We start from the raw sequence: 14543 nt of genomic DNA on the forward strand, positions 1-14543 counted from the left end.
CAAATTGGCTTAAATTAGAAAATACATTAATGTCATCCTTGAAGTGTCCTTTAAGAGACTAAAGAAAAAAAGATGTATGATAACCTCAACTGGGGAAGAAAAGAATTATTCATGAAAATTTAGGTCAGTCGTGGGGGAAAAAAGAGCAAACCAGAAATAAGAGAGAATTTTCTTCACAAAATAAAAATTGGCCGTGAAAAATCTATAGCAAATATGGAACTAAATGAAGCACTAGAAGTATTTCTTGAAAATCAGGAAGACAGGGATATTTAGTATCACTATTTCTAGTCAACATTGTACTGGAAAAAAATGAGAGGTAAGGTCAGAAAGGAAGAGGCAAAGAGACAAAACACATTATTCCAGATATATAATTTTCTACACGAGAAGTCTTCTCAAAATTGGTCATATCTAAAATTAATTGTATTTTAGTACTTAAGAAATTATCTCAAGAAGATACAATTAAAAACTCTAAGTTCTACAGAAATAAAATCTGACATTAGCTGTGTTTGATCTTTGTGGAAAAAAATTGTAAATATGCATAGCAGGACATAGAAGAAATGTGTTAAAGAAATTAAGAGATACTATGTTGATGGGTAGAAAAGCTCAGTAAAATAAAATTAATTCTTCTATTTACATTGACCTATAACTTTTATATAATTTCAGTGAAAATTCAGAGAGGTTTTAGGATTGGGGACTATGGTATTAAGAAATCCTCACCTAGACACAGATATTCTCCCATGTAGTAAGTAATCTTATAAAACTTTGACAGTTTTAGCCTTTACATGAAGAGAGTTAATTCTAAAATCTACATAGAAGAGCAAAGTGTTAATAATAGTGAGGACACTACTAAAAAGAGCAAGATAAGAAACAAACTACAGGAGATGAAGTCTTATTTTAAAATTACGGTGATTAATAGTGTGTTTGAGTCCAGAGTTAGAATATTGAAACAGAGTAGGGGCTGTGGAAACAGACCTACAAATCCTTCATATGGAAACTTGATTTAGGAGAGACATGGCATTCAGACAAGTAAAAAAGGGTGGACTTTTCATTAAAAAATACTGACACAATTGGGTATCCAAAAGACAAAAGTAAAATTATGTTTTTATCTTGCAAGATATACAGAAAGTCAACTCCAGATAAGTTAAATATTTAAATATGAAGAGGAAAAATTTAAAACCTTTAGAAAAAATATATGAATGTGTCTTTATGACTTTGGGGTGGGTAAGAATTCTTTAATAAAGTATAAAAGCACAAAATATGAATTAAAAGATTGATGAATTTGACTACATTAAAGCTTTTGGTTACAAAAAATGGTTAAGTAATGAAAAGAAGTTTTAAACTGGAAAAAAACATTTGTACTACATAGATTAAAACAGCATTACTATTCAGCATTTAAAAGAAATTTTATTATTCAGTAACATAAGACAAACATACACTAGAAACAAAAGATAAAAACATTTCATAGAAATAAAAGTCCAAACAGATAATAAACATATGAAAGGATCCCTGATTTTACTTGAAACCAGAGTCAGGCAAATGTAAACCAGGGTGAGATATTGTATACCTAGCAGTTTGGCAACATTTAAAACTGTAATTCCAGTGTATTGCAACTAGACCCCTCATATGCTGTTGAATATAAATTTATAAAACCACTTTGGGGGAAAACATGGCATTCTTGAGTAGGGTTGGAGATGGAGATATACTCTACCCAGTTCCATTCCTCTGTGGATTTAACCTTGAGGTTGCTTGTGCAGGAAGTGTTCCAGGAGAGGAATGTATGAAATAGTCATAGTAACACGTAGCAGCCCAGGAACAGAATTCTGGAAACAACTCCATTATTTATCTAAAGGAAAACAATAACAACAAAAAACATAATACAATATGTCCATATAGTATATAAGTAATATATAGTTATCAAAATTAATGAACTAAAGTAATTCATATATTAACAAATCTATTTGAATAACATAAGGTTGATTGAAAAGAGCAGATTTGCAACTGACTCTATGTGGTTGTGATATCATGTATCTAGAGTTCAAGAACACACAAAATTAAACATGTATTAAGGATACCTACATCAGTGAACTAAGTGTACAGTGTAATGAAAAGCAATAGAAAGATTAACAAAATATTGAGATCAGCATCATCTTTGGTCTGGTTAGGGAAGAGGAGAGTTGAGAAAAGCACACAGAAGGTAGTCTGGACGCTGATGTTGGCATTATTTTTCTCACACCTCATATAATTTTGTTTGCATGAAGTATTTTATTAAATATATAGTAAATTATTGTTTTAGTGTCTGTTTTGGTGCTCTGCCTTGATACTTTCCCTTTTCAGATCCAAGGCAGCTAAACCTCAGCCATGACTGTATCCCTCACATTGACTTTGGTGCCAGAGAATGGCTCACTTAAAGTTACACTTTCTCTAGTGTGGTGGCCAGCAGCTAAAGACTGGTGGTTGTGAGATTTCAAAGGCCCAGTTCCTTCCTACAGTTTGATAAAACTCTAAGTAGCTACCTCAGCTCGAGGATAGATTCAATATGGTATTTACAGGAGCCTCAGATGCACCCCTATTCATAGAATGGCTTCTCCCTTTGCTCAGTCCTGCCTTGCTCATCTAGGGTAAGGCATTATGTTTTCGCAATGTGTAGTCATTGTATATTAGCCACTATATAAGTTTATAATCATGAACAATGTTATTAAGTTATTCACCTTAATTTTTGAAGGATAAATAATATGCTGAATACATAATTGTTGATTAATTTATTTTCCCCTACAGCAGTTGAATGTGTAATTTCAATATCTTCTTGTTACTTTCATCATTCAGGATGAAATGTCAGCTGTCAATTGTATTATTGTTCACCTAAACATGCTATGTCATTTTTCCTTTGCTCTTTCAAGGTTTTCTTTTTTTCTTTGACTCTCAGCAATAGGAACTATGATGTGTCGAGGTATGGCTCTCATGGTATTTGTCTTTGGCATTTGTTGAGCTTCTGGGGGTTATGAGCTAATATTTTTTTACTAAATTTGGGAAGATTTGAGCCATTATCTTTTAGTTTTTTGTAACCCTTTCTTTTTTCTCATTCTGGAACCCCAATTTCATGGGTGTTGGAACACTTAAACTTGTCCTACTGATCTCTGGGAAATTTTCAGGTGCTCTGTCTTGTTTTCACTCTTTCTGTTCTTTAAATTGGATCATTTCTGTTGATCTACCTTCAAATTCACTGATTCTTTCCTCTTCTATCTCAGATTTGCTGTTGAGCTCATCCTGTAAATTTTTAATTGAATCATGGTATCTTTCAACTCTAGAATTTTATTTGGTTCTTTTTGTTTTTTTTTCTGATGTCACCCCTATTTGTTCACTCATTTTTAATATATTTGCCTTTCATTACTTGAATGTCTTTTTTAACTCCTTAAATATATTTGTACCTGCTTTTAAGTTTTTGCTAAATCCAGTGACTCTATTCTCTCACAATTAGCTTCTACTGATTAACCTTTTTTCCCCTCTGTATACAAGTCAGTTTTTCTTTTCATGTTTAATAACTTTTAGTTGAAAATTGGACAGTGTAGATAATATGCTGTATCAATTCTAAATTCTCTTCTTCTGAGGATCTTTGGTGTTTTTTTTTCTTTTACTTTAATAGATAACTTACTACCTAGATTCAAAATGTGAAATCTGTCCCCCTGTGCTACACAGCTGCTGATATTGACACAGATGTCAATGAGACTATTGAGACTAATGAGAAAATTCGTTGCTGCCAGGCAAATACTCTTACAACTGCCTGATGGGTACCATGTTAACCAAATGCCCCCATAATCCTCTGAAATCTTCACCATGGTGAGAAGTTAATGTCATTTCAACAGAAATTTAAGAAGATTATGAGGTCATTTAAGGAAGGCAACTTTTAAAGTGATGGAAGTAATTCTATGGACTTTAAATGTGTTACTACCTTTTAACACACTAAATTGTCCTTGATATTATGTTTGAGCTTTAAGGTTTATTACATTTTAATACTGGAAGGAACTGTATGACCCTGGTGGCTTATGTGCTATAAACGCCCCAGTTAGTGGCACATGCTTTTCTAAACAAAACATCTCCATTTTCAGGGAGGCCTGAGCACCAGGAGTGAAATGTGTCTCTCCTACCTTCTTTATTACCCAAGAATTAATCTTACTCGATGCGCAAGTATTCCAGACATTATGGAACAGCTGAAGTTCATTGGTGTCAAGGAGATCTACAGGCCAGTCACGTAAGTGGTAAATGAATTTCATGGTAGGGGTAATATACTCCTCAAAAGGATGAGCATTAAGTTCATATTGAATTTACCACCATATTTCTTTCTGGGCTGTTCCATTTAGTTATTTTCAGCTGGGGAAACCAGGTGAGCTTCTTAGTTGCTTTGTCCAGGTCTGCAAGGCTACTTCCAGGTTCAGGGATTTTTCTAGGAGGACCTAAAGGGCCCAGCATATAGTTGTACTCATGGCTCATATTAATTATAGTGAGAAAATACAAAGAAAAATGAACAAAAGGAAAAACACATATGGGGCAAAGTCAACAGGAAAACAGGTGCAAACTTCCAAGAAATCCTCCCCAGTAGAGTGACACAGAATGTGTGGCATTCCACCAGCATCAAATTGTGAACATGTATGAAGTGTGGTGAACTGAAGAAGCTCATTAGAGACTCGGTGCCCAGAGATGTTATTGGGGGCTGGTCATACAGGTGCCCTCTGCTTAGAAAATACTTAAATTCCAGACTCTCAGGAGAAAAGCAGGTGTCCAGGAGAAACTACCCTGTTGCACAAACAGTCTAGGCACAAGGAGTCACTCTTATCACTTACAGAACATTGTGTAGTAATACAGAAAATTGGTTGCTATTCAAGGTCCCTGATGCCAGCCAAATGTCAAGCATCCAAGCAGACATTTCTAGAAACAGCAGTCTCAGGCAGGCTATGTTAACTCTTTCTGCACAATTGCAAGTCATAAGAATTAGTTAAGACAAAACAATCAACAGGGTAATTATTCCTGCCAAGTTAAAATTATATTCTCAAGTGGAGAAGAGAAAATAAACAAATAAACAATACAAATCTAAAAGTTCAGATATTAGGTGTTATGAAAATAATAGAGACAATGAAAGACGAGTGTAGCTGCTGTCAATCAGCAGTGAAAGCCTTTTGGGGGAGTTGTCTTAGCCTGGCCACTTTACCCCGAAGACTGTAAATGGGGTGGCTCAGGAACTCTCGAACCTGATTTCTCACAGTTCGGGCATCTGCAAAGTCCAAGATCAAAGCACGGGCAGATTCAGTGTCTGGGGAAGCCCCCCTTCCTCCTGGACGCTCATCTTCTCACAGTAACCTCACATGGCGGATGGAGCCAGGAGCTTTGTCAAGCTGCTCGTGTAAGGACACGAATCCCATAAATGAGGGCAGAGACTTACTCTTAAAGGCCCCATTTCCTAATAATGTCACCTGGGGTGACAGGATTTCAGCCTAGGAAATTTGGGACATTCAATCCATGGCAGGAGGTGATATTTGAGTAGAGATCTAAGTGGTGGGAAGCCAGCTGTGCAAAGATAGTCAAGAATACCCTATGCAGAGAGGAGAGTCAGTGTAATGACCTGGTGGTGGGTGGAAGCTATCATGTTCAAAGGACAACACGAAGGTAATTTGGCAGGAGCAGGGGAATGTGGTTGGGGGTGAGTGAGAGGTCTGACAGAGAGTGGGGCCGATCACGTAGGACTTAGGCTACCTGAGGACACAGGGTTTTAAGTGCAAAGGGAAGACACTGTGCTAAAAGAAGTCAGTTTGGCGGTTGTGTTGAGAAGAGACTCTAGGAGGGGAAGATTGGAGAGAATAGTATCAACCAGGAGACCATTGTGATTGTTCAGGGCAGAGGTGAGGTGCCCGGGACCACACGGTGGCAGCAGAGTCACTGAGAAATGGTTACATCAGGTTACCTTTCCAAGGGAGCACTCACTGGACTTGTAGATTGCTTCCATCTTAGGGAGCCGGTCAAAGACGGGGAAAACTGAAGGAAAAATGACACCATGTGAGTGGTGTGATGGTGTGTGGAAAACTGTCTGAAGGAGAAATTAAAAATTTCTGTTTTGGATGTATTAAAGTTGTCTGTAGAAAAAAAAAAAGAAGAAGTAGGGTGCCTAGTGGAAATTTTGAAGGGTAGATTTTGCTTTAATATAGGGAAGAATTTTCTAATGATTAGGAGTTTTCAAAATGAAAGAAACTGATGTAATTAGGCAAAAGTTACACATAGATTTTTGAGGGGGCTATATTTAAGGAGAGGGTAAAAAACAATGAGGATGTGGTAAAATTCAAATGCTGAAGGAGAATATAATTATGGTCTACTTTTTGTTTCTAAATATTATAGGGATTATAACTGATGAGCTAAAACACTTTTTAAAAATTAAACTTATGGTTCATAAATGTGTTGTACTGAGTTCGTATCAGGAGAACCCAGTGACCACCAGAACGGAAGGCTGGATCCACCAAGACACAAGTAACAGAATGCTTATACAAGTTAGTTTGTGAAGTATTTTCAAATGCATGGTTGCATGTAAGCTATTTACAGACGATCCTAGTAGGTGAAGTAGGACGTGCCGTCCTAATTTTACAGAGGAGGAAAAGGAAGCTGAGAGGTTATAAAAGTGTTCAGTGTTCTGTGGTTTATAGGAAGTGGCAGAGCTATTGTGGCTTCTATACTGTGGTCTCTGATTTTATTTGTATGTAACTATATACGTCTTTTATTAAAAATTAATAATTATATTTTGAATAAAATACTGCTTAAAAATCAAAACAGCACATAAAATGCCATTCTAAAAACACTAGAATATAGTCTTGTTTTTAAAATATTGCTACCATATTGTCCCCTACAAACATTTAAGTAGCTTTTTTTTTTCCTTTAGAATATTTCTCACATATTGACTGGAACTTTTTCCTGATCAACAGTTAATTTGAAAGAATGTTGAAACAAATGGACTTTCAAGGCTGTGTGTTTAGAAGATGGTGATTCAAAACACATTCTCTTTTTGAACATTCTATAGTAGAATTATTTTCTTTGGGTTCCTATTGTGTAAAGCCTCAGGAAGCTCTGTTCCCGTGTCCCCGTGTCCCCATGAGTTCTCTGTCCCCATGTCCCCATGAGTTCTGCCAGTGTCCTTGCCTCTGGTCTCCCCAGGAAATCCTGCAGTTGGATTTTCCTCACTGAGAAGGACAGAACTGCCTCCCGGAACAAGGCCAGTTTGAGATGTAACTGCCTACGTAAAATCATCTAACTACAGGTTAGATGTATTTGTTCTTATGAGTGAAAAGAGCCTCTGTTATGAAATACGTGTTTGGACTTTAAATCAGACTTTCAGTCCAGTTCATCATCACAGCAACACAAATATTTTTGAAGGGCAAACTCACAAGGTGCTGGTTAAAAGATCAGAAAAAGGGAAATGGTTTGGGGGCTTTTTCTGGTTTTGCTCAAAATAAAATTCCTAATTTGGCTTCAGGATTCAACACGAAAAAGGAATACCATCTACCTATAACCCCAAATCTCCTCTTTCATACTTTTAATAATTCAGTAGGTGCTCCATCTCATTTTAAACATCTCATAGCAACCCTGAGATCAGAGGATGGCTTTGTTGAGAAATTGAGACAACCACATGCTGTTTCTGCATTTGTTTGTTCTGGGGGGGGGGGGGGGGCCTCCCATAGAGCTGGCCAGGCTTGAGGAAGAACAAAAACTCACAAAACTAGATGACAGAATAGATGAGTTTTTATCAGTTCTCTGGTCTCTGAAACATCACTCATCGATGCAGCTCCGGGAAGGTTTAGGTGATGGAAAACTTCTTCTTTTTTTTTGTTCTATCCCAAAAGAGAATCAAGAGAGGTTTTGTCTTTTTTTAATTTATATGAAAAATCACTTTATGTTTTTAATATGTGAAAATCACAAATGCTTATTATAGTTTAGGTAATGCAGAAAAATGTTTGACAAAGGATAAACGCTGTCACCTCAAATTCTATTAGAAAAAAAAATACTAATAACATTAACTAAAAGCTATTACAGACACCTTCCTGTGTAGGTATCGATGATATAAAGATGAATAGATTATGTTATAAAGATTATAACTTGTTCACTTTTTAAAACAAAAACGTTAAAATTTAATTTTTCTTTAATTTATTAGAAGAAAATCAACTGAACTAAAAGTGAAGAGTTATTGAACTTCAAATAAATGATGCTGCTGTTTTTAACAACAACAGACAGTAATTAATAAAAGGGCTCACAAATGTTAAGAAAATATATTATAAAAAACATTAGGTATTTGTCTTTCACCACCTGGTTTATTTTGCTTAGCATAATGCTCTCCAGTTCCATCCATGCTATCACAAAAGGAAGAAAATACCACATGATCTCACCTTTAACAGGAACCTAAACAACAAAACAATCAAACAAGCAAAATATAACCAAAGACACTGAAATAGAGAACAGGCTGACAGTGACCAGAGGGGAGAAGGGAGGGAATTTCAGGAAAAAGGGGGAAGGGTTTGCAGGAGCTAGTATAAAGGACACATGGACAAAAACAAGGTGAGTAGAAATGGGAGGGAGGTGGTGAGCACTTGGGGGGGTAGGCTGGGTTGGAGTAAAAGACAGAAAACTGTACTTGAACAACAATTAAAATAAAAAAAGATAACGGTGCCCTGGCTGGTGTAGCTCAGTGGATTGAGCGCAGACCTGCGACTCAGACAATCGCGGTTCAATTCTCAGTCAGGGCACATGCCTGGGTTGCAGGCCAGTTCCCTGCAGGCCAACTCCCAGCAGGGGACGCACAAAAAGCAACCATACATTGATGTTTCTCTCCCTCTCTCCTTCCCTTCCCCTCTAAAGATAGATAAATAAAATCTTAAAAAAAAAAAAGATAACGGTTGCAATTCAAACCTAAAAAAGCCATTAACATGTTACACTCACTTTTTAGAAACTACATGGTAGGGTCTTGTCTTGGTCTTTTTGTTTTTATTTTTTTCTTTTTAAAATTTGGGATTTGGGGTGATTATTTTCTTGTTTTTTGTTTTGTTATTGTTTTTCTTTTCCTTCTTTCCCCGCTAAACTACATGTTTCGATTTTAGATCGTTGAAAGATGAGGAGGATATCCATACATCACATTGTATCCACCCCTCCCTTTGCTGTACCTCCAAATATTTATTATTTATATTACAATTTTTGTATTATCGAGATTTTAATTGTTTACATTTAATTTTGAAACTTAATTCGAACAATATTTAATGCAAATTTAATTTTTAAATAGATTTAGTGGTAATTCTGAATCTTCATATGATTTCTGCCGTCTTGAGTTTTTTAATTTGATTCATTGGGATTTGAGTCTCAACTTATTTAATCAAGAAGGACTTCCAGGTGTTTTGTGCCCAGAGTTCTCTGACATTTGAGAATTTCTGCATTTATATTTGGACAGAACTTGGCTGGGTATAACACGGTGGGGTCGTACCTCCACACCCCCTCCGGAGGTCTCTTCGGATGAATGGGCACTTGTCCTTGACTTCTGAACACACGAGTTACACTGAACACGTTGGATTGCTGGGCATCTGGGTTAGTACCCAGTGGGGAAATCACTGCATTGTATCTAAGTTTACATTTCTTTCATCGGACTCTCAACATTTTATCCAAGATGGTGGATCTTTGTGGGTTCTCTTTGTACAAAGGAATGTAGAAATGCTCCTATGGCTTACCATTCTTCTCAATGTTTTGTGTTTTCAGTATTTTAAATTTTTTCTATTCTGGTATGTATATAGCGTGATACCATATTGTGGTTTTATTTTCCATTTCCTTTGTGACTCAATCTTAAGCCTCTTTTCACATGCTTATTGGTCATTTATATATGTTCCTACTTAATTGTTCAAATTTTTGTCCACTGTTTAGTTGGGTTATTTGTCAAATTATTGACTTGTAGGAGTTCTTTCTATTTTTAAAGAGTTCTTTATGCTTGGATATAAGTCCTTTGTCAGATATATTTTTGCAAGTAATTTCTCCCAATCTGTGGTTTGATTTTCATTTTTAGCTGTAGTTTTTGAAATTCACTTTATTATTTATGGTTTGTTTTATACTTTTAATATTCTATGTAAGGAGTATTTGCCTGCCTAAGGTCATAAAGATTTTCTCTTCTTTTTTTTAAGCTAAGAAGTTTATTGTTGTAGGTTCTACATCTTGGTTGATGACACATTTTGAATAAATATTTGTGTGGACTGAGATAAATGTGAGGTTTGTAGTTATTCACATGGACATCGAATTGCTCAAGAACCAATACGATGGAGAAAACCTACCTTTTCCCTATTGAATCCCACTGGAATCGTTGTTGAAAACCATTTATCCATCTGTTGACTGTTTCTGGACTCTGAATTCTGTACCATTGTTGTACATGTTTAGCCTTAATACAATACCACACTCAAGTATTACAGTTTTATAGTTTGTCCCCAAATTAGAGGGTGTAAGTCCCCAAATGTTGTTGTTTTTTTCTTTTTCCCAAATCACTTTGGAGAGTCTATTTCATTGTTGGATATATTTTAAATCAACCTGTGAATTAGATTAAAATTTCAAAGAAAAGTCATTAATATAAATTATTAATGTGATTTACTTTGTCAACTACAGTAATGTACAAATAATACCCTTTTTAAAGTATTCATTTGGGGTAGATGTTTGCATACTGCCCAGATGTGCAGAAATGTAACTTTTAATTTCTAGAACATTCCAGATATTCTTAACTCTCAGTCTCAGAATAGCAGAAGAATGTGCTACTTCAAAATTATGTATTTCTGGCTAAAAGCTTAGTCTTAGAAGAGAAGATACTCAAGATAAAAACATTCATTTTTTCAGGATTTTTGTTCTTTCTGTTTTGTCCTCTTTTCTCCAGGGGTCAAAGTGCGGTGCAGTTTGACCCCTGGAAGACAGGCTGGAGGAGACGGTGTGAGATTATTATAGAGTAGGGGCGTGAACGAAGTTAGTAGGAGTGGAAAGGAAACACTGAACATGAGACAACGACGCCATCTCAGAGAGTCTGGTGACTGTGCTCCCAGTTATCAGTCATGCTATGCTGTCCCCAACATACGAACTTGTGGGTTTTTCCTTTTTACATCTTTTCCACATATGTATAGTAAGTTGACAAATGTCTTCATACCTCATGTCAAAATATCCTACTTTGCTAATATATTCTAGCGGCAAAGCTTATCAATGTACGATAATAACAGTATTCGTTTTTATCAGTAAGTCTGCAGAAAATTTAGAGGATTTAAGCCGCCTCGGATCATTGGTAGAGATTCTAGTGCCTCCTTGTGGTGAGTGAGATGGTTGCAGGTTGATGATTCCTCCCCTCCTGTCCTTCCCATGCTCTGCCCCTCATTATTTCCCTATTTATGAAGTTGAGTTTCTTTTTTTCCCCAGATACCTTGCCCTTTTGAAAGTAAATTTTATTTTAATATTTTATTTAAAAACTATTTTATATTTAATGAAATCTAGATGTAGCTTTTATTATATTTAAAAGGACATTGTATATAAATATAATAGTCCCCTTTCAAGTGTTTATTTTGTACTAATTCTGGTATTTATCTCTACAAGTCTTCACAGCAGGTTTCATTTTAAAGTGCAATAAATTCTAGGTCATTGGTAGATATGCTTAATGTAATGTGATACCGACGCTCTTTATGTCATTCAATTTTAAAGTCTTTGTACAAAGTGCAGTTAAAACTCAACAAAAATATATTGACTTTACTGAAAGGAAAAATGGAAGTTAGGACTAAAAAATAGAAAAGTCACCATGTATTCTGCGTTGCTTTTTCACTGTATTACTAGAGTATGGAGGACATAATTTTAATTTGGTCATTACAAATTTATCTTTAAACTCTAAAGATAACTCTAAAAATAATAAGGGATTTTTAATGTACTTACAAAGATAATATCAATACGTCTGACTAGGTTATGTATGTAAGAGAAGAAGCTGTGAGGATCAAATACTAAAATGTAGATTCCTCGGCTGGAGGTGAGTTACTTGGTTATTTGGAACGTCCTCTAGGGAGGTCATGGAGCTAGACACCTGCTGGTCACCCATGGCAGCCTCCTGGGAGGTCCGTGGTTAGTTCGTGTAACTTTGTGTTGTGTGTCAACATTTATACTTTTCCTTTTTCACAAATCAATAATATAAAGTTATATTTAATGAAGAGTATGTTTTCAAGCAAGTCTTGATATTTTGTGGTTTGTTCTTTCTTTCTTGGACATTTAACATGGCTTTTACTTGTTTTTAGAGCAGCAAAGTAGAAGCAAAGCCTATCACTGAAGAATATGTTTTTTTCTGCAGTAAAAATTTAAAAACACTGGTTCGTTTTCTAATCTTTTGAATTTATCTCCATGTAGGCAAAGCCAGCACAGGGCAGCCACTAGAGGTCAGGCCTCTCTAGTGTAAAAATGTATGTGGAATTGAAATTTTGGTTTTGTTAGTGTCCCTGTAAAGACCCTACACATTTTTAAATTACACTATTACAGTATTTAGAATTGTTTGTTTATCAGTTATATTGTTACCTAAAGACAAAACAAATAAATAAGGAATTGTGAGAGTCTGGGGAAGCCTTCTGACTCTGGGGAAGCCAAAATTACTTGTCTAAAAGTAATATTCATCTCCTAGTAAAACAAGGAATTTCACTGTTTAAAAAGACTCCTCCTTATTTAGCGTGTATTTCCCCTGGTAACTGCTGATGGGTTCATCAACGTGTTGCGTTAGGTCATCTACGTTCGTAAAAATGAACAAGAACGAAGTCTATTTTAGAATGTTGGAAAGGAATGGAGACATGGAATGCTTTTATTCTGAATACAACTAATTGTATATATTTTTATTTTTAATTCAGGACCTGGCCTTTCATTATCAAAAGCCCCAAGCAATATAGAAACCTTTCCTTCATGGAGGCCATGGATAAGTTTAAATGGACTACAACGGGAGGTCTGTCCTTCAACAAGCTCGTCCTCAGCCTGCCGGTGAATGTGAGATGCTCCAAGACAGACAATGCAGAGTGGTCGGTGAGCCCTGCATTTTGATCTTTGGGGAAACCAGATCTCACTTTTTACCTTGAATCTGCAACAGGTAGAATCTAAGGAACAGACAAATATCCATAAATACAACAAATCCGGCTGATAATGATTACTTGGGTTGACCAAAATCTGATTTCACTCCCTTTAAACAGGGAAACTTACTCTAAAACAAAAGCTGTAGCGAAACAGCAATAGCACAAGATGAGAGTTTCAGGGAGGGAACCTGTTTTGTGTCTCTTCTGCGCCAGGGCTGTGTCTGACCCTCCCTCAAATCCCTTAAGGTGGTGACTCTCCTGGTGTTCCAAACCTTCAGCAGCCCCTCAGTCCCTCAGTCCCCCACCACTCTGATCCCTGCAGAGGTGAAAGAAAGGGCTGGCTGTGCGTGGGAGGTTGGCCAGGGCTCTGCTCTTACATCAAGCACTCGTTGGCGTTGTCTGTCTGCTCTTCCGTTCTCAGATCCAAGGGATGACAGCATCACCTCCAGACATAGAAAGGCCCTATAGAGCAGAACCTTTGGTGTGCGTCTCTCCTTCCTCATCTCCGAACAGAAACCCCTGCCTCAGGCTGCTGGTGTGCTTCGTAGTCCTGGGCAGCATGCTGAACCGCTTACACTTGTGGTCCTAATTCAGCAGTCCTTGGAGACCATGTTTTCTGTGATCTGAAACTGTCATTTAACATGAGACTCAAACCACTTTGGGCCTGAGGAGCGAGTGTGAAGATCGTGGAGACTCACCTTTCGTGTACTCCCTCCCCCCACTCTCCCAGTGCACCTGAGAGATGTCACGGGTTCTCTTCCTTCCTTCAGAAGTGTCTGATAAAATGTATCAATCACCAATAAAGCAAAACTGGCCTGGTAATGTTACCTTTATAAAACTTTGGACAAAGTCAAGTGGAAGTAAAAGAAATCTTTATTTACCTCTGTATTACGTTTTATTTAAACACTCATACTTGCTATTTTACTTTTTAATTTCTCTTTGGCTTCTATACTCCTTTTAAAAAATACTTTCATCTTGGAAATATAAAAGGACGTTCTCTCCCCCCATTGTGGGTGTCCCCCTCTTTATCATTCTTTGCGTGTGACTTCCCACGTGGAACAAAGGTCCCTCCTGTCTCTCGACGTTACCTAGTTCTGTTCTTTCCTGTGGGTTACCCGTGGGTCCCAGCCACCGTCCTTGTTGGTGATGCCCATTCCAATCTCTTCCTTTACCGGAGCCTAGTGCTGCTCTCAAACTACCCAAACCCATCTCAGACAACGTTTGCATCCTTCCATGCTCCGCACTGGCCAGGTGAGTGTTTCCTTGAGATGTGTCACTATCCGAAAAGAAAGAGGCTACAGGAAATATGGAAGTGGTACCCCACTGACTGTAGGCTAGGGGAAAATGGAGCTGGCTGCAAACCCTGTGCTGGGAGAGGTCTATTGTGAGGTTCCAGGTCAAAGGTCAGACAGGGTGGATGAGGCGGGTGTG

At 37.0% G+C, this 14543-nt stretch overlaps 1 protein-coding gene across 1 annotated transcript in view; it reads left to right on the forward strand.

The window, feature by feature from the left end:
* The window catches only part of MOXD1 (monooxygenase DBH like 1), a 73039-nt gene extending 59047 nt beyond the window's left edge, over window positions 1–13992 (forward strand). The window contains exons 10-12 of the mRNA XM_037045725.1: window positions 4104–4246; window positions 12897–13065; window positions 13534–13992. Of these exons, the coding sequence (XP_036901620.1) occupies window positions 4104–4246; window positions 12897–13065; window positions 13534–13701 (480 nt within the window). The 3' untranslated portion in view covers window positions 13702–13992. The remainder of the gene's footprint in view (window positions 1–4103; window positions 4247–12896; window positions 13066–13533) is intronic.
* Window positions 13993–14543: the final 551 nt, after the last annotated feature.

The sequence above is a fragment of the Sturnira hondurensis genome, unplaced genomic scaffold (assembly GCF_014824575.4).
Source record: "Sturnira hondurensis isolate 20B ecotype Veracruz unplaced genomic scaffold, ASM1482457v3 Scaffold0004474, whole genome shotgun sequence".
NCBI lineage: Eukaryota > Metazoa > Chordata > Mammalia > Chiroptera > Phyllostomidae > Sturnira > Sturnira hondurensis.